This window comes from Puma concolor, chromosome E4 (genome assembly GCF_028749965.1).
Source record: "Puma concolor isolate L17-30 chromosome E4, mPumCon1.1.hap2, whole genome shotgun sequence".
NCBI classification, from domain to species: Eukaryota; Metazoa; Chordata; class Mammalia; order Carnivora; family Felidae; genus Puma; species Puma concolor.
Genome location: NC_141683.1, coordinates 70,436,571 through 70,462,316, shown reverse-complemented (window position 1 = coordinate 70,462,316; position 25,746 = coordinate 70,436,571). Strand labels below are relative to the sequence as shown.

The window sequence follows — 25,746 nt, the reverse complement described above, 5'->3', positions numbered from 1 at the left end:
TTGATTATTCTCTATCGTTTTTCTGCATTCTTTCATGTGATTTTTATCTTTATTAGTTCCTTTCTTCTGCTTGGTTTGGGTTTAATTTGTTTTCCTTTTCTAGTTTCAAAAGGTGGAACCCAATGTCATAGATTTCAGACCTTTCTTCTTCCTCATCCTCTTCAGCCTCTTCTTCTTTTTCCTCTCCTTCTTCTTCCTCTCCTTCTTCCTTCTCCTCCCTCCTACTCCTCCTCTCCTCCTCCTCCTTCTCCTCCTCCTCCTCCCCCTCCCCTTCTTCTTTTCTTCTTCTTCTTCTTCTTCTTCTTCTTCTTCTTCTTCTTCTCCCTTTCCCACTCTGTCTCCCTCTCCCTCTCCTCCTTCTCTCCACTTCCCCTTCTTCTTTCCTCCTCCTCCTCTTCTTCTCTTCTTCTCCTTCTCCTTCCTCTTCTTCGTCTTCTTCTTCTGCTCCCTTTCTCTCTCCATCTCCCTGTCCTCCTTCCCTCCTCTTCCTCCTTCCTCTTCCTCTTCTGTTTTATTCCGCCTCCTATTTCCTCCTCCTCCTCCTCTTCTTCTGCTCCTCCCCCTTCCCTCCTCGTTCTCCTTGTTCTTCTTCTCTCTTCTTCTTCTTCTTCTTCTTCTTCTTCTTCTCCCTTTCCCTCTCCATCTCCCTGTCCTCCTTCCCTCCTCTTCCTCCTTCCTCCTCCTCCTCTGTCTTCTTGCACCTCCTCTATGCTCCTCCTCCTCCTCCTCTTCTTCTGCTCCCCCTCCTTCCCTCCTCGTTCTTCTTCTTCTTCTTCTTCTTCTTCTTCTTCTTCTAGATACTGTAGAAATCTATTGGCAGTTTTTTATCAAAATTTTTCTCAATTGTGAAAAATTAAAATCAGTTCTTCAACCTTTAGAAAGAAAAAAAAAGAAAATCTCTTTATTATAATACACCATAAAAATAGGCTATCTGCTTGCCACATTGTGTGTGTGTGTGGGGGGGGTGTGGTTTTTTTTAATTACACTATGGCCACAATCCATTTCACACAATTTTTCAGACAGGTAAATAAATACCTAATTATTTCCTTTCAGGCCAGCCACAAAACTTTAAGGAATAGACCCTAGACATGTATGTACTTGACAGAGCAGGCTCCTGGTTGAGCCAGGCAGTTTTAGTATCATTTCCAGGGGTCAGCAATCTATGGCCCGTGGACTGAATGTGGCTTGGGATGTTTGTGTATGGCCCTGAGGTAAGAAAAGTTTTAGATTTTTTAAAGGGTTGTAAACAAAGCAAAAACAAAGTACTGTGTGACAAAAGTATATGGTCTACAAAGGTTAAAATATTTACAGTTTGACCTTTTACAGAAAAAGCTTGCAGTCCCTTCATTTATACCAATGTTGTACAGAATTCAGACGGTGCAATTACAATTCCGAGATAATGTTGCTTTATTGTGACCCAGAATGTAGCAACATCCTACAAAGATGTTCCTCTGATGTCATGGGTTACAATTCCTTTTCTCTTTTTTCTTCATCTTCACATCATTAAAATTCATCCTCATCTCTCTCTCCATGAGTGTGGAGATTTTTCAATTTTTCATTTAGTAAGGCAGCGATTGCTTTTGCATCTCTGGCATCTATTTGCTCTCCCCAAATGTTTCTCTTTGCTTTTTCATAGGGATAACATTTAACAGTCGGATAGGCTCTGATGCCAGCTTTCTGGCATGTCTGAGCCGAAGCCTGACAGTCTATTTTTCCAGCTTTCACTTTTCCTTTCATCGTCTTAGCCAAGAGCTTAAACTCTGGAGCAAAATTTTGGCAAGGTCCACACCAAGGAGCATAGAATTCAATCACCCGGTGATTTTTCCCTTGTATAACTTTTTCATCGAAAGTCTGAGTCATCAGATTTGTGGATGCTTGAGGTCGAAATCCCGTGCCCCAAATCTCTCTTCTAGCCATTGTAACTGTGATACTGAAAAGCTTTATTTGGTTTTGGGGGGGGGGGAATCTTATCTCAGGGTATCTCTGAACATTTTCTTGGGCACAAAAAGAATGTTACTTTTGGCAGTCTATAGTGCCCACAGTAACTGTCCAGTTAGTGTCCAGGCCATTCTTTTCCATTCTGGCATTAGGACTTGACATGGATGACACCATGGGAGTAGAAGTCAACCATCCAGACTTCATCATAGTTTCTTTGTTTAGCTAGTTCATTGAAAGTGGTGGGTGTCAGGGAGGTCGCTGAAGGTTCCTAAGATCCTCTATGAATTCCAAGATCTGTTGTTCAGCAGAGTGATGTCCTTCTTATTCATGAACCTCGGATTGGTTGAATACAACTGTTGTTGGATCCGCCTGAATGTTATACGTGTTACAGGGTCTCTCGTGAACCGTACCATCTAGTGTACCAAACTGAAGCTGACCACGCAGATGCTTTGATGCTTTTTGTAACTCTGGCAATAAAGCTTGACATGGTGGACACCATGGCACAAACAAATCAACAAGCCATGGTTCCTGTCATCAGCAGGAACATTTTCAGGTCCAAGTGTGGCAACGTGAGAATTACCACTTTCTTTGGCAAAGGCTAGTATATCATATAGAATCTTCTTTCCATGATGAATTTCATATTCTTTGGTTCCTTGTCCTTTAAATACTGCTAGACATGGCTGAAATACAGAGAGATTACTACAGATGTCTGGTGCAGAGGGACAGTCAGCCTTGCCAACTTGAATTGTTCACTTTTGAGTAGAGTTTTTAGTTCCCTCAACTCAAGATCATTTGGATTTTCATGTTTTCCAAAACTAAACGATAAGAGCCACAGATGATGAGCCAATCGATCCGTTAGTGTATTTGCCAAAAGTAGCTCAAAATCTGGAAGACTATGCGTGATTTCCAAATACATTTTGAGCATCCAATGAATTAAGGAACAAAACGCTGCTTTTCTCTCTGTTATTTAATGTGGCGCCAGAGGAAAACAGGCAGTAGTACTTGTGATAATATCCAGACTTTTACAAAGTTTGTCCTGGGTGGCACAGTCCATCCATCCTACATTAGCCAGACCATCCAACATGCCCCTGAGCCTGAGTCGTGTCTATGAAGTTAAACAATCTCCTCCTTTGCAACAAAAAGTGATCAGCTGGCCAATACCAGCAGCAAAAGCAGTTTCTATGGAGTGAACACAATTTCCTGTCCATAATTCCATCACTGGGTTTCTAACGTGCTGCATGGCGAAACTCACCAAACTTTCCTTTGATCTGTCCCCGTGATATTTCACTGTGGCCGTTCCAGACCTAAAAAGGAAGAGGCTGGGAGATCCATTGACTGCTTTCATTCGGCAAAACATTCTATCATCACCACAGTTAACAGCACCAATTCAAAGTAATCCATCTACTTCTTTAACACAGTCTCTCCATGTGGGAGCTAATTCATGGCAGTGTGAACATCCTGGGGAGTAAAAGTTCACAAACCACAGTTCTCCAGAATGAACAGCAGCATCCACTTCTCTTCTATTCAATGTCATGCTTTCAAGATCATCATCATAAATACCAAAATCATAACGATCATAATCCCAGCTTTCATACAGGCCACCTTCTGGATCAAGTGCAAATCCCTTTTCTCCGTATTAGTCATACTTTTCCCACAGATCTTCATCTTTGAGTACTTCATATGCTCTATTTATTTTTGAAAATCACTCTGAACGTTAGGATTATTCATTTGGTTGGTTGGTTGGTTATTTATTTATTTATTTATTTATTTATTTATTTATTTATTTAGTGTTTATTTACTATTGAGAGAGACAGAGACGGAATGCAAGTGGGTTAGGGGCAGAGAGTGTGGGAGACACAGAGTCCAAAGCAGGCCCCTGGTCTGAGCCATCAGCACAGAGCCCGACGCGGGGCTCTAACCCACGACCTGTGAGATCATGACCCGAGCAAGCGGAAGTTGGACGCTCAACTGACTGAGCCACCCAGGCGCCCTGGGTTATTCGTTTTGTTTTTTTTGTTTGTGTGTTTGTTTTTTATCAGATTGTAGCTTCAATGCCAACTTCGTGAAAGCTTGTCTGATCTCTCTACTGTTTGCAGTCCTGGATACTCCAAGTAAACTGTAAAAATCCTGATCTGTTCCCACGAAAATGGCCATATACACTATTAGGAAACAGAATGACCGATTTCAGGTCCCGGAGGTAGTCATTTTCGTTGAAGCAGACTCCCATTCTTTCTCTGATACAAGTTCTGATGAAAGTGAACATTCAGATATACAGCTGGTACCAACTGAGAGAATATGCAGGTTTGAGAACTTGTGTTCACGTTACTCCAAGAGCGAATCAAGCACCATGAAATTTTCTCCCAAAATGTCAATCTGTGTAGGCTCAGTAATCTCCACTTCCTCAGATCACAAAAGATATCAAAATACTTTGAGGAATCTAACCTTCTTAACATTCTGTTTCTCCTTTCTTCCTTGAATCCTAAGTGTCTAAATCTTCTCCTTACCTGCGAATGGTCTCTGGCTCATTTCTAACTCCTTGTCATGCAACCAAAACATACGTTTGTAAAGTATAGCGGTGGAGAGTAACAAATATTCAGACTAAAATAAGCAACCAGAGGAAAATCGAGAACACATTGTCCAATACCACCATGGGACAAGTGGTTCTCCTAGGGGTACTTCTCAGCGTGGGTGTGGTGGACTTGATCTGCGCCAAGCGTCAGGGCCAGGTAGAAACTGCCGGTAAACGCAATAGGAAGGATTTCTGGCTGCCATCAGCCCAGAATAGGATGTGGGGAGAGGGGAAGGATGGGGACATCCCATGAGAGAGACTGCTGGCATATGAAGTCTCCGGCAAGACTAGGGTGAAAAGAGCCTGAGTAACTGAGGCTTAAGTGTGAGAAAGGGTCGCAAGAAGCTGGGAAGCGAAGTCGGAAGAAGGGTGATGATGTAGGTAGTGAGAAAAAGATGGGGAGCTAGAACACAAAACCCATGGCAGGGGCGGAGAGGAAGGGAGGGGAGACAGGTGCAGAGGCATTGGGCTCTCCCTTCCAGAAGGACCATGCCTCTGCCACCACCGCCGCCTCCCGCTCCAGCAGAACCCGGGCCCGGCCTATGCCCACCTCAGTGTAGGGGGGTCTCCTCCTACAGCTACTCCCCCACCTTCAATTCCCAGCATTGGCGGACCCCGCCCCCACCCACCCAAGTGCCTGCTGTGCGCTGTGAACAAAGCACCTGCTCTCCAGCCACTGCCAGGGTGGGGCGGGGCAGGGCAGGGTGCCTTGGGAAGCTGGGGGAGGAGCCACAAAGGCAGCAAGGAGCACCGCACTTCCCTCTTCCTTTTTAATGTATACATTCAGTGCTATCAGTCTTCATGTGAGTGCTACTAAAGCAGGACTCTACAAATTCTACTATGTTTTCATTTTCATTCAGTTCAGAATCCTTTCTAATTTTTTTTTCTTTTTTCATTACTTCTTTGACCCAGGGGATATTTCGATGTGTTCTGTAGTTCACAAATAGTTGAGTATTTTCCAGAGATATTTTTGTGCTTGATTTCTGATTTGATTGCTTTGTGGTCAGGGAACACACTATTATGACTTCAGGCCTCTTGACTTCTTCCTTTTATTAAGATTTATTTTTGACCCAGAACATAGTCTTTTTTGGTAAGTGTTCCATAGATCCTTGAGAAGAATAGTGGCGGCCAAGTCTACTATGCCCTTGCTGATGTTGAGCGTGTTGAAATATCAGACTATAATTGTGAATTTGCCTATTTCTCTTTTCAGTTTTATCAATTTTTGCTTCATGTACTTTGAAGCTATTAACAGATACATGAACATTTAAGATTGCTCTTAATTGACCCTTTTATGATTATACAATGACCTGTTGTTTATTGCTGGTAATATTTTTTTTTTTTTTTTTGCTTGAAACTGTTTTGTCTGCTATTCATAGAGCCACTCTAGCTCAGCCTTCTTTGGTCAAGTGTTAGTGTGGTATATCATATTCCTGTCTTTCGAACAAATTTCTGTCTTGACATTTAAAGTGCATTTTGTATAGGTGGCATACAGTTGAGTCTTCCTTTTTTATCCATTCTGACAGTCTGCGTTTTAGTTGAGGCTTTTAGACCGTTTTCATTTACTGTGATGTTTTTTTTTCAATATATGAAATTTATTGTCAAATTGGTTTCCATACAACACCCAGTGCTCATCCCAAAAGGTGCCCTCCTCAATACCCATCACCCACCCTCCCCTCCCTCCCACCCCCCCATTAACCCTCAGTTTGTTCTCAGTTTTTAAGAGTCTCTTATGCTTTGGCTCTCTCCCACTCTAACCTCTTTTTTTCTTTTTTCCTTCCCTTCCCCCGTGGGTTTATGTTAAGTTTCTCAGGATCCACATAAGACTGAAAACATATGGTATCTGTCTTTCTCTGTATGGCTTATTTCACTTAGCATCACACTCTCCAGTTCCATCCACGTTGCTACAAATGGCCATTTACTGTGATTTTTGAGATAGTTGATTTGAATATGTCATCATGCTGTTTGATTTGCATTTGTCCTATCTGCTCCTTGTTCCCGTTCTCTTCTTTTTCCGCTTTCTTTTAATCGAGTAATTTTTATGATTCAGTTTTATCCATTTATTTATTTATTCATGTATTCATTTATTCATGTATTCATTTATTCACCTATTTATTTAGGCTTCCTAGCTAGAACTTTTCAGTTTTGCTGCTTTAGTGGTTGGTTTAGGGTTTATAGTCTATGGCTTCAGCATCACAGTCTCCCTTCCAGTAATGTTATACCACATCGCATAGAGTTTAGGCAAATCACAAGAGTTGACTTCCATTTCTTCTTTCCTAGACAGATCCTTCCTGGGTCAGTGGGATTATAGTTTTCATGAAGTTTAGGAAGATTTGGGCCATTTTTTTCCTGCCACTTTCCCCTGCCTCTTTGGGCAATTGTGTATTTCCCACTTGAAGTTTTCTCCCAGGTTTCCAATGTTAAACTTCAGTCTTTTTTTGTGATGTCTAATATGTGTTTATTCCTACCCATCGTATTGTTCCTGGCTAACATAATTTACATCTCTGTAAGTGCTATTTGGTTTTTAAAACAATAGCTTCTATGCCTCTAGTTATCTTTCCATGCTTTGTTTTGGAGATATAGTTAAGTTACTTACAAACAGTTGGATCCTTTAGTCTTGCTCTTACGAATTATTGGATGAATCCAGAGTGGTGATCAGCCTAAGGCAAATTATGAGTTTTTCGATCTTAGCTAATGTGAATAGATACTGTCCCTCGTGCTGTGGGAGCACCAGGCAGTGTTTCCTGTACTCTTTTCAGAATTTTTTTCCCTTGATGACTTCCTTCCATGTATGCACTGGTTGTTCCTCTGCTGAATAGCCAAAGGGGACCCTGTGCAGATGCCCAGGGTTCTTTCTGTGCCCTGCTTTCTCCTCTCCTGGATGCTGACCTGTCATCTCTATCTGCCTTGACTTCACCAGACTCTCAGTTTTGCCACCACGACTCAAGGAGTCTGGTGAAATCTACTTAAATAATTTATTTATCTTGTTTCGTAGCCTGAAAACTCTCTCAAGGCAGTGAGTTTGGGCCTGTGTTAGGCTAACGTGTTTTGTTTTCAGGGGTCATTGTCCTCAATTGTCTGAAGTTCTGCATCTTGAAAATCATGTTAAAATTGTATTTTGTCTGTTTTGTTTTTGCTTGCTTCAGGTAGGAAGATCAATCAGTACGTGTTACCCCATCTTGGCCAGAAGCAGATTACAGTGAAACTTCGGCACATGCTCTAGACTGTCGAGAGTGCTTGTCTTCCTCCTTTGCTTAACTGTCTCCTGCTCATCCTTCATTCCTCAGTATATTTATCTCTTCCTCAGGGACATCTATCTTCCTTGGGCCCAATCTAGATCAAGTTATGATCACAGAACTCTGTCTTCTAATAGGAACTATCTGAATTTAGAATTACCATTTGAGTTGTCTTGCTCCTTCACTAGACTTTAAGCTAATCGATAGCCAGGGGTCTTCTCTATTGCAATTGTAGAGCTGAGTATAACATCTTCCATTGAAGGTATATATTTACTCAATGTGTGAATGAGTGAATTGAAGATGCACAGGCCTGTATATGCAAAAAGTACTCATCTATTTTATTTCTGTTTCTTCTCTGATGCAGATTCTGCTGGCGTCTTGAAAATCCAAGATATATGTGTTTCCTATGAGAAATTAAGGAAACTTAACAAAAATCACTGTAAACTTCTTATGGGAAAAATGACAAAAATGGACAAAATGGTTAGTGCACTACAAAACGAGCTACAGGAAGCCAAAGACATGATATCATGGTTAGAACATCAAAAAGTAGAATGGGAACGTGAATTCTGCAGTTTGAGGTACAGCATCTTGGTTTTAAGGAAATATTTCAACTGTTTCCTTTTATACTACAGATGTGTAGGGGCAGTTTTGTAATTGCTGACTTACCTTATGGGATTTTCCTGGAAAGAATACTTGTTTAGTGTTGTGAGGTGTGCGATTCTTGGCAATAACACAGCAAGTTCTTAACAGTGAATACTTCTAATACTTTAATGTATATTCCAAATCACAATTTTAATGGCCATATGAAAGTCCACCATAGTCCAAGAAACATCATTATTTAGGAGATTGAATTCTGCTTGTTTTTCATCTTTCAGTATTTTAATTGATGCTGTCAGGAATGTCTTTTATATAAATCTGTTTCTACATGTCTGGTTACTTGCTTGGAGTCAATTCTTCAATATAATGTAATCTGGTTAAAGTATAAAAATTTTTAAAAAGATCTTTGATCCATATTTTTAAATTGTTCTCAGGAAAGTTTATATTACTTTCTGTACCTACCAACAGAGTATAAAATGGTCATTTTTCTCAAGACAGTAAAATTCGCCAAAATTGATTCCGTTTGCTTCTTAACATGCAGGTGTTAAAAGGTAAAGTGGGGGTGCCTGGGTGGCTGAGCTGGTTAAGCATCTGGCTTTGGCTCAGGTGATGATCTCGTGAGTTTGAGCCTTGCTTTGGGTGGGCTCGAGCCCTGCTTGGGTGAGCACGAGCCCCACTTCGGATGAGCTCCTCTTCTCTCACTCTGTCTCTCCCTCTCTGTCTGCCCCTCGTGGGATTCTGTCTCTCTTTCCCTCTCTCCACCCTCACTCACTTGTGTCATCTCTCTCTCAATAAAAAATTTAAACAAAGTAAAATGGGGGCGCCTGGGTGGCTCAGTCAGTCAAGCGTCCGACTTTGGCTCAGGTCATGATCTCAGGGTTCGTGAGTTCGAGCCCCACATCGAGCTGTGTGTTGTCAGTGCAGAGCCCACTTCAGATTTTCTGCCTCCCTCTCTCTCTCTCTCTGCCCCCCCTTTGTATGCATGGGCTCTCCCTTTCTCTCTCAAAAATGAATAAACATTAACAAAAAAGTAATACGGAAAGTGGTTACTGAGAAGTTTTTTCAGCATCTCTGTCATAGGTAGATAAAATTAATTCAAAAGTGTATGCTGAAAGGTCATATTACTCTTTATTGTTTACTTAATTAATACGTATCCTGTGTTGTTCTAGAAGGGATGTTTAAGTGATTCATAAAGTAGGTAATCATCAACAAGGTAAGTTGCAAGTGTTGTGGAAGAAGAAACAAAAGGTATAGGCAACAGATATTCGACTCGTCAGCGTAGTCTTGGATGACAGTAATCTGCACGTGTATGTTGTGTAAACAACATCCACAGGTGCTCTCTTTCACTGCACATCTTTTTGGAGGTACCTGTAAGGTTTTGTCAAGTGGAAATTTTATTTCCAGTGAATTGATACACTTGCTTATAAACAGCAACTTCTCTTTTTAATGAGAAACTGAATTATCTGTCCTATGGAGGAATAATTATACCTGTGGGAAAGGGGGTAATTTTCAACTCTAACTTTCCTGAATAATTTCAAACTTTCTTTCCTACAACATCTACCAGAGTTATTACTGACTAAAACTAACGAAGTTGCATAATGCTTTCTCCTGGCTTCTTTTCAACTGTATATATGGTTTGGAAGAGATTGAAGTGACAAATTAAAAACATGAGCCTTACAAGGAAAACAATTGGAGAACATAGAAATTTTTCATTTGGATAATAAGCCAACTTATGTGGAACCGTATCATAAAATGAACTTTTTATGTCTAACAAAACAAATTTTAAAAGAAGCACATGTAATTGCAGATGTACCTTAAAACAAGAAGAAGAAGAAGAAAGAAGAAATGCTGATATGTTATATGAAAATATTAGGGAAAAGTTAAGAAGAAAAGAAGAAGAATATAAGAAAGAAGTTGAAACAAAACAACAAGTTGAACTCGCTCTTAGAATGCTAAACACGGAATTGAAGGCCACAAAAAATCAGGTAAATCAGTTTTTGATAAAAACTGTATTTCCATTTATATTACATAGTGTAATATTATACATATATATTTTATAGTATCCCTTTGACTCAATATATATTATTTAGGTTTAAAATAAATTAAAACATGGGATTATGTCCTTTTGAACATTTTTTTTAAAGTTCTCCTCTTCAGCTTTTGACCTTCTTTTTTTAACGGTATGAGACCAGAATCATAATGAAATGTGTCTCCAGGTTGTAGAAGAGCACAGTGACACTCAGTGGCAACTTTCTCCAGAACAGAAGGCCAGAGTCTTACAAGATGGAAGCCTAAACAATCTCTTTTGCAAGCAAAAGGAGCTAGAAATGGCTCATAAGAAAACTAATTCTAAGGTATCTTCTTTAGTTATTTTGAAGTACATGTGTGTATGTATTTGTATACATTCTATTTTTTAGTTATTATTACTTTTTTCTCCGTGTGTGTGTGTGTGTATATATATACATATGTGTGTGTATATGTGTATATATATATATATATATATATATATATATGTATGTACATATGAAACTGAACTCTGTTCATCATGGAAACTATAGAGGATTTTAAAAGCACATGTATTTTGTGGAGGGTCATGGGGGACGGTGGCATTTTTGCTTCACTGGATAAAATAATATTCTTGATTAAATGCATTGTCTGCAACAACTAGTGACATTCATAATGTCCTCGTCCAAAGGAGAGGCTTTTATTACTTTCTGTAGGAATTGATGAGCTTTCCCTAATCTCAAAACTATTGCTACTAGCAACATGTGTTTTAGTTTTGAACAGTTACTTCACTGCCTTGATATATTAATAGTTTAGGTGAATACTTCCGCTAATGGACAGGAGGACAAGTGTAGCCAGTTCACTGATCATATTTTCGGTATCAAGTCTCCTACTTTTGAGAAAAGTAACACTTTTGCTTCAAGTAGCATCCTATTTCATTACAAGGAACTTTTGATAACAATGGTATGCTGTGGTATATACTTAATGATAATTTATTGATAGGTATTTTATTCCTAATAAAATAGCTGAGTGTATTTCCCCTCTTTTATATTTATTACTGTTTTCAACATGAAGAGGAAATGCAAGTTATTGCAGCAGTAAATAATCTCATGGTTTTCTAAGAGATGTATAAATTTCACCTTATTTCCTATGAGTATTTTGAAATACAAGACTTCTTTCGTACTTGTGTATTTACACTAGAGAAGTGGCAGCGGTTGGTGCAAGAGCACTAGTTGTGGAGTGAGAAGACCTGGGGAGAGTCCTGCAGCTCACCGTTTTAATCTCTCCACTCTAGAATTGTGATAACCAAATGAGTTCATTGATGTATGTAGAAGTGTTTCTATTATAGTACAGTGCCTACATTTTTCAGTTATCAATAGATATAATTCTTATAACTGACTATAGAAATGGTAGCAAAGTAGATATCTATGAAATATTCTCAGGAAAGAAGAATTTTAGGAAATTTAATCTGTCCGAGTATATGCATAGCTAAGGATTTTACTGTGGGGTCGCTGTGTTCGATATCTACTGTAAACTCAATTTTTAAGTATAGTCAGATTTATTAATCTATTATTTTAGGCCTTCTGGTTTGTTGTAAGTCAGAGAAGGCTTTTCCAATTCTGAGATTCTGAACACTTTTCTCACAAATTCTTTTTTACTTTCATGCCTTCATTATCTTCAGTTAAAGTTCTGAACTTTTGGGAACTTATGCTTGTCTAAAATTTGAGATTTGGAGCCAACGTTATTTTTTTCCAGTTGGATATTCACTTACTGTAACCTTGCTTCCTTCCTTCCTTCCTTCCTTCCTTCCTCTTTTCTTTCTTTTTCTTTCTTTCCTTCTTTCTTTTTTTCTTTCTTTCTTTCTTTTCATGTTACTTTATTCATTAGAGAGAGAGAGAGAATGCAAGAAGGGGAGGGGCAGGGAGAGGGAGAGCGAGAATCCTGAGCAGGCTCCTGACTGTCAGCACAGAGCCTGATGCGAGGCTTGAACCCACAGAATGTGAGATCATTCCCTGAGCCAAAATCAAGGGTCAGACACTCAACCAACTGAACCACACTGGCACCCCCTGCAACCTTTTCATTGTTTAAACACAGATTATACTTTCATTTCCAAGAAAATCATGATACTGCCATTTTATTGAGTGCTATCTGAAAATGTGCTTGGTTTTTCTTAGCTTTCTGATAATCATGAGAAAACACAAGATCGGTTGCATAAAAACCACATGTTGCAGGATGAAATTGTCGTGCTAAGACTGGAAAGAGACACCATAAAATATCAGAACTGGGCAGGGAGATAACACCTTTTGTGTCTTTAACTGAATTCAGTGAACAGGAATGTGTATGTGTTACAAAAAGACGGTGAATTGATGTATGTGTTGATATTTCTCAAAGGACGTATGTGAGAGTTGTCTATTATTAACATAATTTAATAATAAGATGATTTAGAAAATCAGTAACAGAAATGTCTTATTAGGTAGTTGCGAGACAACTTCAACAAGAACTGGCTGATACTCTGAAGAAACAGTCTATGTCAGAGGCTTCCCCAGAGGTTACGTCATATCTTCCTCTGGAAGATGAAACACAGGATCTCAAGAAGAAATTAGCTCGAATCAGAAGTCAGGTATGTAGTAAGTGTAACCTGTCAACAGCTAACTTATAGCTGGTTAAATAATATAAAGTGTTTTAGGATACCAATTTCCATGGACCGCTTTCTTTGGTATTTTCATTGTAATGAATTTATTATGATTTTAGTATCTTTACAATGCATTTATTTCATAAACTTCTGCCTCTCCTTCTCCTATTTGTGTTATACATTGTTTTCTTATAATACTTACTCTTAGGAAAGTTGAGGCTTTTGTATCCTTCCCCACAGAAATTGAGAGACTTTTTTCGTTCTTTCTTTAATTTAAAATTTTTGTGACAGTTTATTTATTTATTTTGAGAGAAAAAGAGTGAGAGAGAGTGTATGCATGCGTGTTAACACGGGAGGGGCAGAGAGAGGAGAGAGAGAGAATCCCAAGCAGGCTCCATGCAGTCAGTGTAGAGCCAGTGTGAGGCTCAGTCTCATGAACCATGAGATCATGACCTGAGCTGAAAGCAAGAATTGGACGCTTAACTGACGTAGCCACCCAGGTGTCCCAAGAGACTTTTGTCCCCTACTAAACAATGTTTTTTAATGATATCTCTATTACCATGATGAGGCAAGCTGGATCAAATCAGAAGATAATGTTTAATGGGATGTTTCAGATAATTGTCTTAGTTCTCATCTTCACTTTTGAGAAGAATGCATATTGATTTCAGGATGACTTGTACAGAAAGATCACTTAACAAACCACTTGAACTTCGGCATTTCCTTCATTTTCTTTGCCTTTTACACATATTGTCAAAGCACGGAAATATTCAGATCATGTATAGTATGGGCGCCCAAAAGCGAGAATTAAGAACATTCTCTGTGTCCTGCCATTGGGTTTTTTTTTTTAAGCTATTTTGAGGTACAAAACACATACCATAAAAGTCACCCATTTGCCACGCACAGTTCACTGTCTCTGTGTACACTCGTGCAACCATCACTGCCATCAAGTAGAATGTTTTCGTCACCCTGAAAGGAAACCCTTACCCGTTGCCCCCAGCCTCAGGCAACCACCAGTCTACTACTTGGTCTCTCAATGGAGTTGCCTCTTGTGAATATTTCATATAAATGGAGTCACACAACGTGTGGTCCCTTGGGACTAGCTAACTTTACTTAATGTTTTCTGGGTTCATCTGTGTTGGTTACAGCTTATATCAGTGCTTCATTTGTTTTTATTGTCAAACAGTACTCCATTGTGGGTTAAGGCCCTTGTTCATTCATCAGTTGATGGACCTTTGGGTTGTGTCCATTTCTTGCCTATTAATACTGCTGCTTATGAACATTTATGTAGTTCTTGTGTGGACACCCGTTTTTAATGTCTCTGCCATCAGATTTTATCCTCTGAGTTAATTGGGTTGATTTCACCATCTCTCAGCCGTTACGCATGCTGTCCTTACTGTCTTTCTAGTTTCTGTTCCTCTTGAGTAAACCTATGTTATTCAGACTTGGCTCACAGTCTCCTTTCCAATGAACTTTCTCTGACTGTTCTAACTCCCATTAGCTTTAACTCTCTTGACACTTGTCATCTAGCCTGTGCAGAACAATTTAGTCCTTTATTTGACATTGTTTTTATTTTTTTCATGACAGGTAATTTCGTCTTCCTAAGTATAAATTTAAGGGATAGTAATATTTGATACTTGTGATACTTATCCTTGTATAAATTGAAAATACTTTAACTTAACAGTTTTTCCGATAAAATTAAGTACTTTATACCGTATCAGTAAATTCTTCTTGGAAACATTGGTATAGCAAAGCTTTTATTCTAAATGTATGCTAAGAAATGAAATACTAAATTGAGGGGTGCCTGGCTGGCTCCAGTCTGATCAGAGTCTGCCTTTGGCTCAGGTCATGATCTCCATGTTCTTGAGATGGAGCCCTGCATTGGGCTTTCTGCTGTCAGCAGAGCCTAATTGGATCTGTTGTGTCCCTCACGTTCTGCTCCACTCAGTCTCGTGCTCTGTATCAAAAAATAAACGTTAAAAAATGTGTGTATATCTCTATACACACACACAAAGACACACACACACGCTTATATAAGTAAAACTATTAATGAAAGCACTTAATCAAATAGAGGAGAAATGTTCAATCAAATGTTTAGGTTTTTTTTTCCCTCTCACTATGAAAAAGCATGCTAAATTTGTCTTTCTTTCTTACACAGCCAGAACTGTGATTTATAGATTTGTATTACTTTACCAATGCAAATATCTGGGGACAGCTTTTCTGATATGCTTTTACCCCAAACCCTTAATCTCTTCATCAGAGTACATGCTAAAGCAGCCTAACGTAAAGAGTATGGACATAAAATGATTGAGGAACTTTAGTTTCGCAAGACTCATTTATTTCCATGTCAGTGGCTTTCCCTTGCCTCTGATGGTCATGTAAAGGATCTACTACTCAGTCAAGGAGGTGCTATTTGTACCGTAGTCTGTGAGCATTGTCCACTCAGTGGTTTAGAGAGGAAGTAAGTTAAAAGGATTATAAGTGGAAAAAAGTACTGTTGGCTAGTGGCATTGGCAAAGTTTTTTGAAGTACTGAGGAAATATTCTGGGCCTCATGCTCCCCATTTGCTACCACTTGCGGTGGAATGAAGAATAACTTCAGTATAATTTGTATAGGGGAAAACTTGTATTGGCAGGCCACCTGCCTAAACTATCACATTGTATTGGAACACAAACTACAGCAACAGTAATCATGCTACATGCAGACACTTAGAGCTATGTGCCACGTACCCTTCTAAGTTGTTCATCTATTATTTCCTAATGTAATCTTCCCAACATCCCAATGGGGTAGATACTATTATTATTTATTTTGAGATCACTTTTTTAAAGTCCTTTGTTTTGAGAGACAGAGAGAGACAGAGAGACAGAGAGATTTTGGGGAAGGGCATGAAGGGAGAGAGAGAAAAAGGGAGAGAGAGAGAGAGAGAGGGAGAGAGAGAGAGAGAGAGAGAGAGAGAGAGAGAGAGAGAATCCCAAGCAGGCTCCTCACTGTCCATGCAGAGCTTGATGTGGGGCTCAATTACATGACCCTGTGATCATGTCCTGAGCTGAAATCAAGAGCCAGACACTGAACCGACTGAGCCACTCAGGTGCCCCAGTAGGTGCTGTTATTACCTTCATTTTACAGATGCAGAGATTGAGACATGGAAGTTTTAGGTAGTGTGCTCAAGGTCATACAGCTCATAATGAGCAGAACTGGGAAATCAGACCCAGGCATTCTGGCCCCTACTAGGATATTGCTTCTCAAATTCTTCCATGAAATATCTTGTCACTGAAAACAGCGTGTTCAGTTTCATAATCACGAGAATAGGAACGTAATTCACCTATGTGAATATGTAAAATCATAGTTGATGTGGTGCTTGGAATATGAAAATAGAAATGTTTACCATAAAGTAAATTCCTATATATCCTCCATTTGACCAATAGATACATTTGTACATTTATGTGATCATATATAATTTAAAAACATTAACGATGTTATGTTTTTGTAGGAGAGTATGGTTGGTAAACTATTCTGTAAGAGTATTGAAACATTTCATCTTTGTAGGCCATAGTCTCTGTTGTAGAAGCTGAACTCTTTTGTTATGATCTCAAAGTAGCCATCAATCAGCATGTAGAGGAGAGGGTGGCTGGCTCCAAAAATATTTTACTTACAGCGGCGCTTGGGTGGGTTAGTTGGCTGAGGTCCTGACTCTTAATTTCCACTCAGGTCATGATCCCAAATCCCACATCATGAGACCGGTCATGAGACCGAGCCCCACATCAGGCTTCGCCCTGAGCTAGCAGCCTGCTTACAATTTTCTCTGTCTCTCCCTCTGTCTCTCTCCCCCACTTCTGCATGCTCTCTCTCTCTCTCTGTCTCTCTCTCAAGTAAAAAAAAAATTAGTTAAAGAAACCGATGATGGTTTTCTACTGGATTTTCAGTGGTTAAAATTATTTTTTCTCTATTTTAGTTGCAAGAAGAACAGGAACGACCTGGAGAGGCCACAAGATATGCTGAGGAGATGAAAGATCATGTGCAAAAGTATAATTTAAACCTCACAGAAAATAACTTGTTTATTTATAAAGCAGATAAACAGTGTAGTATGGGAAATGTATTAGTTATGCCAGTATATCATTGTTAAGCTGGATACAAATACCAGCTTTGAGCTATTTTTAAATGCAGAATTGTGGCATATTATCTCTGAATTTTGCACCTTATCCACAAAACACGGTGAGAAAAATGGCACAATTCCCAAATCTTCCTCTTGACAACATTTTAAGGATTTCTGTAATACCCTCATTTGTTCAGTAAGTATGTGATGTTGTTTTAAATTTATGTGTGAGAATAATTATCTTAAGTTCTGCATTTTAGGCTACAGGTTAAAAATGCCACACAAGAAGCAACCATCAAACATCAAGCGGCCCAGATTCAAGATCTTGAGAACAACGTGATAAAGACAAGTTTGGTAAGTCGATCTCTTAATGTCTGTCCTACTGAAAAGGAATCCGTATTTCACTAGTAGTAGTACATAAGAATGTTTTGGATCCCATGGAAAATCTAACTGCTGCAAAGGTTTGGTTGATATTGTTCCTACTTGCTACTAGTGATGTAATTCTTCTATATAGATGAAGTTGATTGAATTCATAAAGTAATGATGTTTATAGTGAGATTTTCATAAAAAAACATTGTGAGAATCTAAAAAAAGCAACATTTTATATATACCACATTGAGCATTTTAGTCCACCTTTGGCTACTGTTAATAATGCTGCTGTGAACGTTGGCATACAGATGTGTGAGACTCCCTGCTACTATTTTTCAGCGTGTTTCAAACGTCCCCAATCTTTGAGTGATCATTTGATCTTGAATTCTGACATTCTCTTGTAATCTCATGCCTTCAGTGAGAGTTTGAGAACGGTTTATTTTAATGATGATTTGTTGTAATTAGTAATTACAAGTTTGCAATTTATTCTCTTCATTAACAATGACCAGCAGATCATTATGCAAACGTCCTTCTCAAAGGAATGGACTTTTCTCCTTGTTGGATTTTGTAAAGGAAAAGAAATGCCAGTGAAAAAGGAGAAATGGTTTCTCTGTCAGAGACTTACCTAGTAACATAGTGCTCCTACCATTGCAAGTTCAGACTCATTTTTTTTTCCATTCACGTGAGTTAATCAGCCTTTCAGAGATTTCACAATTCAATCTCAGAAAAGACTAATGTGCCATTCAGGATTCTCATTTATTCATATGTAGTGAAACGCCAACTGTTTTCCAAGCAGAACAGTGAATGTCATCCGACTCTCACCCTCCTTTGGAGGATGCTCATGGTACATCCTAAGCGGGAGCAATGAGGTAGATACACTGACCAACTCGTTTCTGTCAGTCACAAAAGCTATATAATATACATGCAAGTTTCATTAGGCAGCTATACCCGTCAGGGGAACTAGAATATTGTGTTGACTGGTTCTTTGTATGACTGAGGGGACATTGAAAACTACTTTCTTTTCTGTACGTCTTATTAATGAGTCACATTGTAATAGGAAACTTTTCATGCGAGTAATATGACACTCTGTTGATCAGTCTTCTATGAATGAGAGTGCTAGGCATGGTCCTGCTACTGTGTCCTAAAGAAATCATTAAGGTCTCAAAAACTAAAATCTGTAAGGATATCCGAAACTGATGAAGCTTATTAAAGAATAACGAGGGATTTTCTGTACATCTCTATAGAAAGGAATTAGGGTTATGGCATGAAATTACCTGCCACTTTAAAGTGTTCCCTGTGAAACAAAAACTTAGATAGCTTTCAGCCAACTGAGTCCATAGCTCTGACTTCTCTAGAAGGTCCTTATCTCCTGAATCCCCAAACCAGGGGCTACCTGGGTGAAGATATTTGATGCACACAATTTTGAGGTGAAGAATCTGGATTGGGAAGAAGAGGTAGCTGTAGCCAACTTAACCTTCCTAACAGTATAGTCAGGTATGGGTCTGAAAGGAACTTCAGAAGACTTCCGTAAGTTGAAATCTCTATGGACGAAGAAATTACTCAAAAGGAAACAAAGGCAAACCAGTGATCATCCAGCCCTTGTGATAAATGTCGTGTTATAAAGAAAAGCGAGACAGAGTATGCTGGTCAGCATCCTACGGGTAAGGGTGCTCCCTAAGACTCAATAAGAAAAACACACTCAAAGTAACACCGAAAAGAGTCCAAATAAAATGTACACGATTAGCTGTCTACAAAGGTACTCCATGTCAAGTAATGATTTTTGAGTGCGCGGTTGAGATGCTGTCTGTGAGCACCTAGATGGAAGAGCGAAAAGGACACATGGCCTAGGTAAAGGGGCCAAAGCTGGAAATGTGAATTAGAGAATCTGGTTTTGAAGCCTTAAGAGCAATTCAAAACACAGATAGCAAGGGGCAAGGACTTAATGTCAGGGGTTGCCGTCCTTCAGAAATAAGGTGTGGTTAAAAGAGCAGAGGGAGGGCATGGTCATTTTTCTCAGCTGCTGCTGAAAAGTGAAGCAGGATAGAGACCTTAATAAAATTAAAAACACACAAAAAAGAGGTTCTTGATGACCCTCAAAATGTCTTAGTGGAATGATAGGAGTGAAAGTTAGATTTTAGTGTAAAAGAAGGAAATAAGTGAAGAAAAGTTGAATATGTGGATGAGACGATACATTAAAGAATGTTCGAGTCCACTGCAAGGGGAGAAGCAGCGTGATAGATGGACAAAGCTTCAAAAGTTAAGCAAATGGTTAATAGAAAAGGAGAAATTGAAATCTTTCTTCCTTATGCAGCTGGTGCTGTGATTTACAGATGTGTAGCACTTTACCAACTGCAAAGCTCTGGGGCCAGCTTTTCTGATATGTTGTTACCACAAAGCCTTAATCTCCTCATCAGAGTACCTGCTAAAGCAGCCTAATGTAAACAGTGTGGGCATGAAATGATTGAGCAACTTTGGTTTAGCAAGACTCCATTATTTCCATGTCAGTGGCTTTCCCTTGCCTCTGATGGTCATGTAAAGCATCTATTACTCAATGTAAGAGGTGCTATTTGTACCGTAGTCTGTGAGTATTGTCCACTGAGTAGTATAGACAGGGAGTTAGTTAAAAGTATTATAAGTGGGAAAAAACAAGTACTGTTTGCTAGTGGCATTGGCGAAAGTTGTGTGAAGTACTGAGGAGAGATTCTGGGCCTCATGCTCCCCATTTGCTGCCACTTGTGGTGGTATGAAGAACGACTTCAGTATAATTTGTATAGGGGACCACTTGTATTGGCATGCCACCTGCCTTAACTATCTCATTGTATTGGAACGCAAAATACAGCAACAGTAATCATGCTAAATGCATACACTTAGAGCTGACTATGTGCCACGTACCCTTCTAAGTTGTTCACGTATTATTTCCTAATTTTATATTCCCAAGATCCCAGTGAGGTAGATCCTATTATTATTTATTTTTCAGATCACTTTTATAAGATTATTTTGAGAGAGAGAGAAAGAGAGAGACAGAGAGACAGACAGAGATTGTGGGAAGAGCAGGTAGGGGGAGAGAGAGAGAGAGAGAGAGAGAGGGAGAGAGAGAGAGAATGCCAAGCAGGCTCCTCGCTATCCACGCAGAGCTGGATGTGGGGCTCAATCACGTGACCCTGAGATCATGTCCTGAGCAGAAATCAAGAGCCAGACGCTGACCCGGCTGAGCCACTCAGGTACCCCAGTAGGTGCTGTTATTACTTTCATTTTACAGATTTAGAGACTGAGACACGGAAGTTTTAGGTACTGTGCTTAAGGTCATACAGCTCATAACCAGCAGAATTGGGAATTCAGACCCAGGCTTTCTGGCTCCTACTAGGATACTGCTTGTCAAACTCTTCCATGAAATATCTCGTTGTCACTGAAAACAGCATGTTCAGTTTCATAATCACGAGAACAGCAATGTCATTCACCTAAGTGAATATTGAAAATCATAGTTGATATGGTGCTTGGAATATGAAAACAGAAATGTTTACCATAAGGTAATTTCCTATATTTCCTCCATTTGACCAGTAGATACATTTGTATTTTTATCTCACCATATATAATTTAAAACCATTAACAACGTTATGTTTTTGTAGGAGAGTAAGATTGGTCAACTATTCTGGAAGAGTATTGAAACGTTTTCGGCTTTGTAGGCCATAGTCTCTGTTGTAGAAGCTGAACTCTTTTGTTATGACCTAAAAGTAGCCATCATTCAGCATGTAGAGGAGAGTGTGGCTGGGTCCAATAAGATTTTAGTTACAGGGGTGCTTAGGCGGCTTAGTTGGTTGAGCGTCCTGACTCTTAATTTCCACTCAGGTCATGATCCCAAACCCCACATCATGAGACCGGTCATGAGACCGAGCCCCACATCAGGCTTCACCCTGAGCTTGCAGCCTGCTTACCTTTTTCTCTGTCTCTCCCTCTGACTCCCTTCCCACTTGTGTGTGCTCTCTCCCTCTCTGTCTCTCGTTCAAGTGTAAAATAACAACAACAACAAAAAAAAAACATTTAGTACAGAAACAGGTGATGGTGTTCAACTAGATTGACAGTATTTAAAAGTATTATTTTTTCTTTATTTTAGTTACAAGAAGCACAGGAACGACATGCAGAGGCCGAAAGATACGCTGAGAAGATTAAAGATCATATGCTAAAGTATAATTTAAACCTCACAGAAAATAACTTGTTTATTTATAAAGCAGATAAGGAGTGTACTATGAGAAATGTATTAGTTATGCGAGTATATCATTGTCAAGCTGGATACAAATTCCAGCTTTGAGCTATTTTGCAATGCAAAATTTTGGCATCTTATCCCTCAATTTTGCACCATTGCCACAAAACACAACGAGAAAATTGGCACAATTGCCAAATCATCCTCTTGATACCATTTTAACAATCTGTAATACCCTCACTTGTTCAGAAGTTACACGATACAGTTTTAAAATTATGTGTGAGAATAATTATCTTGAGATCTGCATTTTAGGCTAAAGGTTAAAAATGCCAGGCAAGAAGCAACCATCAAACATCAAGCGGCCCAAATTCAAGATCTTCAGAGCAACTTGCTAAAGGCAAGTTTGGTAAGTCGATCTCTGAATGATTGTCCTGAAAAGGAATCCTTATGTCACTAGTAGTAGTACATAAGAATGTTTTGGATCCTATGGAAATTTTCACTGATCAAAATATTTGGTTGATATTGTTTCTGCTTGCTACTAGTGATGTAATTCTTCTGTATAGATGAAGTTGATTGAATTCATAAAGTAATGATGTTTGTAGTGAGATTTAAATAAAAATATTGTGAGAATCTAAGAAGAGCAACATTTTGTATATACCACAGTGAGCATTTGGTTTAGTCCTCCTTTTGGCTATTGTATATAAAGGTGCTGTGAACATTGTCATACAGATGTGTGAGTCCCTGCTAATATTTTTCAGCGTGTTTCAAACGTCCCCAGTCTTTGAGTGATCATTTCATCTGGCATTCTGACATTCTGTTGTAAACCCAACCCTTTAGTGAGAGTTTCAGAAAGAGTTCTTTTAATGATGATATGTTGTAATTTATAATTACAAATTTGCAACTTATTCTCTTCATCAACAATGACTAGCAGGCCATTATGCAAACGTCCTTCCCAAAGAATAGCCTTTTTTCTTTGTTGGATTTTGTAAAGGAAAAGAAATGCCAGTGAAAAAGGAGAAATGGCTGCTCTGTCAGGGCCTTACCTAGTAACATAGTTCTCCTACCATTGCAAGTTCAGAAACTCATTTTTTTCCATTCACTTGAGTTAATCAGCCTTTCAGAGATTTCAGAATTCAATTGCAGAAAAGACTAATGTGCCATTCAAGATTCTAATTTATGTAGTGAAACCACAACTGTTTTCCAAGTGGAACAGTGAATGTCATCCCACTCTCACCCTCCTTTGGAGGATGCTCATGGTACATCCTAAGTGGGAGCAATGAGGTAGATACACTGACCAACTCGTTTCTGTCAGTCACAAAAGCTATATAATATACATGCAAGTTTCATTAGGCAGCTATACCCGTCAGGGGAACTAGAATATTGTGTTGACTGGTTCTTTGTATGACTGAGGGGACATTGAAAACTACTTTCTTTTCTGTACGTCTTATTAATGAGTCACATTGTAATAGGGAACTTTTCATGCGAGTAATATGACACTCTGTTGATCAGTCTTCTATGAATGAGAGTGCTAGGCATGGTCCTGCTACTGTGTCCTAAAGAAATCATTAAGGTCTCAAAAACTAAAATCTGTAAGGATATCCGAAACTGATGAAGCTTATTAAAGAATAACGAGGGATTTTCTGTACATCTCTATAGAAAGGAATTAGGGTTATGGCATGAAATTACCTGCCACTTTAAAGTGTTCCCTGTGAAACAAAAACTTAGATAGCTTTCAGCCAACTGAGTCCATAGCTCTGACTTCTCTAGAAGGTCCTTATCTCCTGAATCCCCAAACCAGGGGCTACCTGGGTGAAGATATTTGATGCACACAATTTTGAGGTGAAGAATCTGGATTGGGAAGAAGAGGTAGCTGTAGCCAACTTAACCTTCCTAACAGTATAGTCAGGTATGGGTCTGAAAGGAACTTCAGAAGACTTCCGTAAGTTGAAATCTCTATGGACGAAGAAATTACTCAAAAGGAAACAAAGGCAAACCAGTGATCATCCAGCCCTTGTGATAAATGTCGTGTTATAAAGAAAAGCGAGACAGAGTATGCTGGTCAGCATCCTACGGGTAAGGGTGCTCCCTAAGACTCAATAAGAAAAACACACTCAAAGTAACACCGAAAAGAGTCCAAATAAAATGTACACGATTAGCTGTCTACAAAGGTACTCCATGTCAAGTAATGATTTTTGAGTGCGCGGTTGAGATGCTGTCTGTGAGCACCTAGATGGAAGAGCGAAAAGGACACATGGCCTAGGTAAAGGGGCCAAAGCTGGAAATGTGAATTAGAGAATCTGGTTTTGAAGCCTTAAGAGCAATTCAAAACACAGATAGCAAGGGGCAAGGACTTAATGTCAGGGGTTGCCGTCCTTCAGAAATAAGGTGTGGTTAAAAGAGCAGAGGGAGGGCATGGTCATTTTTCTCAGCTGCTGCTGAAAAGTGAAGCAGGATAGAGACCTTAATAAAATTAAAAACACACAAAAAAGAGGTTCTTGATGACCCTCAAAATGTCTTAGTGGAATGATAGGAGTGAAAGTTAGATTTTAGTGTAAAAGAAGGAAATAAGTGAAGAAACCTTGAATCTGTGGATGAGACGATACATTAAAGAATGTTCGAGTTCACTGCAAGGGGAGAAGCAGCGTGATAGATGGACAAAGCTTCAAAAGTTAAGCAAATGGTTAATAGAAAAGGAGAAATTGAAATCTTTCTTCCTTATGCAGCTGGTGCTGTGATTTACAGATGTGTAGCACTTTACCAACTGCAAAGCTCTGGGGCCAGCTTTTCTGATATGCTGTTACCACAAAGCCTTAATCTCCTCATCAGAGTACCTGCTAAAGCAGCCTAATGTAAACAGTGTGGGCATGAAATGATTGAGGAACTTTGGTTTAGCAAGACTCCATTATTTCCATGTCAGTGGCTTTCCCTTGCCTCTGATGGTCATGTAAAGCATCTATTACTCAATGTAAGAGGTGCTATTTGTACCGTAGTCTGTGAGTATTGTCCACTGAGTAGTATAGACAGGGAGTTAGTTAAAAGTATTATAAGTGGGAAAAAACAAGTACTGTTTGCTAGTGGCATTGGCGAAAGTTGTGTGAAGTACTGAGGAGAGATTCTGGGCCTCATGCTCCCCATTTGCTGCCACTTGTGGTGGTATGAAGAACGACTTCAGTATAATTTGTATAGGGGACCACTTGTATTGGCATGCCACCTGCCTTAACTATCTCATTGTATTGGAACGCAAAATACAGCAACAGTAATCATGCTAAATGCATACACTTAGAGCTGACTATGTGCCACGTACCCTTCTAAGTTGTTCACGTATTATTTCCTAATTTTATATTCCCAAGATCCCAGTGAGGTAGATCCTATTATTATTTATTTTTCAGATCACTTTTATAAGATTATTTTGAGAGAGAGAGAAAGAGAGAGACAGAGAGACAGACAGAGATTGTGGGAAGAGCAGGTAGGGGGAGAGAGAGAGAGAGAGAGAGAGGGAGAGAGAGAGAGAATGCCAAGCAGGCTCCTCGCTATCCACGCAGAGCTGGATGTGGGGCTCAATCACGTGACCCTGAGATCATGTCCTGAGCAGAAATCAAGAGCCAGACGCTGACCCGGCTGAGCCACTCAGGTACCCCAGTAGGTGCTGTTATTACTTTCATTTTACAGATTTAGAGACTGAGACACGGAAGTTTTAGGTACTGTGCTTAAGGTCATACAGCTCATAACCAGCAGAATTGGGAATTCAGACCCAGGCTTTCTGGCTCCTACTAGGATACTGCTTGTCAAACTCTTCCATGAAATATCTCGTTGTCACTGAAAATAGCATGTTCAGTTTCATAATCACGAGAACAGCAATGTCATTCACCTATGTGAATATTGAAAATCATAGTTGATATGGTGCTTGGAATATGAAAACAGAAATGTTTACCATAAGGTAATTTCCTATATTTCCTCCATTTGACCAGTAGATACATTTGTATTTTTATCTCATCATATATAATTTAAAACCATTAACAACGTTATGTTTTTGTAGGAGAGTAAGATTGGTCAACTATTCTGGAAGAGTATTGAAACGTTTTCGGCTTTGTAGGCCATAGTCTCTGTTGTAGAAGC

General features: G+C 39.3%; 1 protein-coding gene and 1 pseudogene across 1 annotated transcript; one reads left to right on the top strand and one right to left on the bottom strand.

Annotated features, from left to right (window-relative positions):
* Positions 1-1,503: 1,503 nt before the first annotated feature.
* Positions 1,504-4,165, bottom strand: LOC147572804 (endoplasmic reticulum disulfide reductase DNAJC10 pseudogene; annotated as a pseudogene).
* Positions 4,166-4,586: 421 nt separating this feature from the next.
* LOC147572803 (ankyrin repeat domain-containing protein 26-like) lies at positions 4,587-25,723 on the top strand. Its single transcript, XM_086693473.1, has 10 exons — positions 4,587-4,677; positions 8,105-8,318; positions 10,145-10,322; positions 10,554-10,691; positions 12,815-12,961; positions 16,923-16,993; positions 17,324-17,417; positions 21,544-21,614; positions 21,943-22,036; positions 25,667-25,723. The coding sequence occupies exons 1-10, from the start codon at positions 4,587-4,589 to the stop codon at positions 25,721-25,723; spliced, it is 1,155 nt and encodes a 384-aa protein (XP_086549599.1).
* The last annotated feature ends 23 nt before the right edge of the window (positions 25,724-25,746 follow it).

Coding starts and splice junctions, on each gene's coding strand:
- LOC147572803 (XM_086693473.1), top strand. CDS start 4,587: ATGGGACAAGTGGTTCTCCTAGGGGTACTTCTCAGCGTGGGTGTGGTG. Junction 4,678..8,104: donor GGGCCAGGTAGAAACTGCCG/GTAAACGCAATA, acceptor TCTCTGATGCAG/ATTCTGCTGGCGTCTTGAAA. Junction 8,319..10,144: donor CGTGAATTCTGCAGTTTGAG/GTACAGCATCTT, acceptor ATGTAATTGCAG/ATGTACCTTAAAACAAGAAG.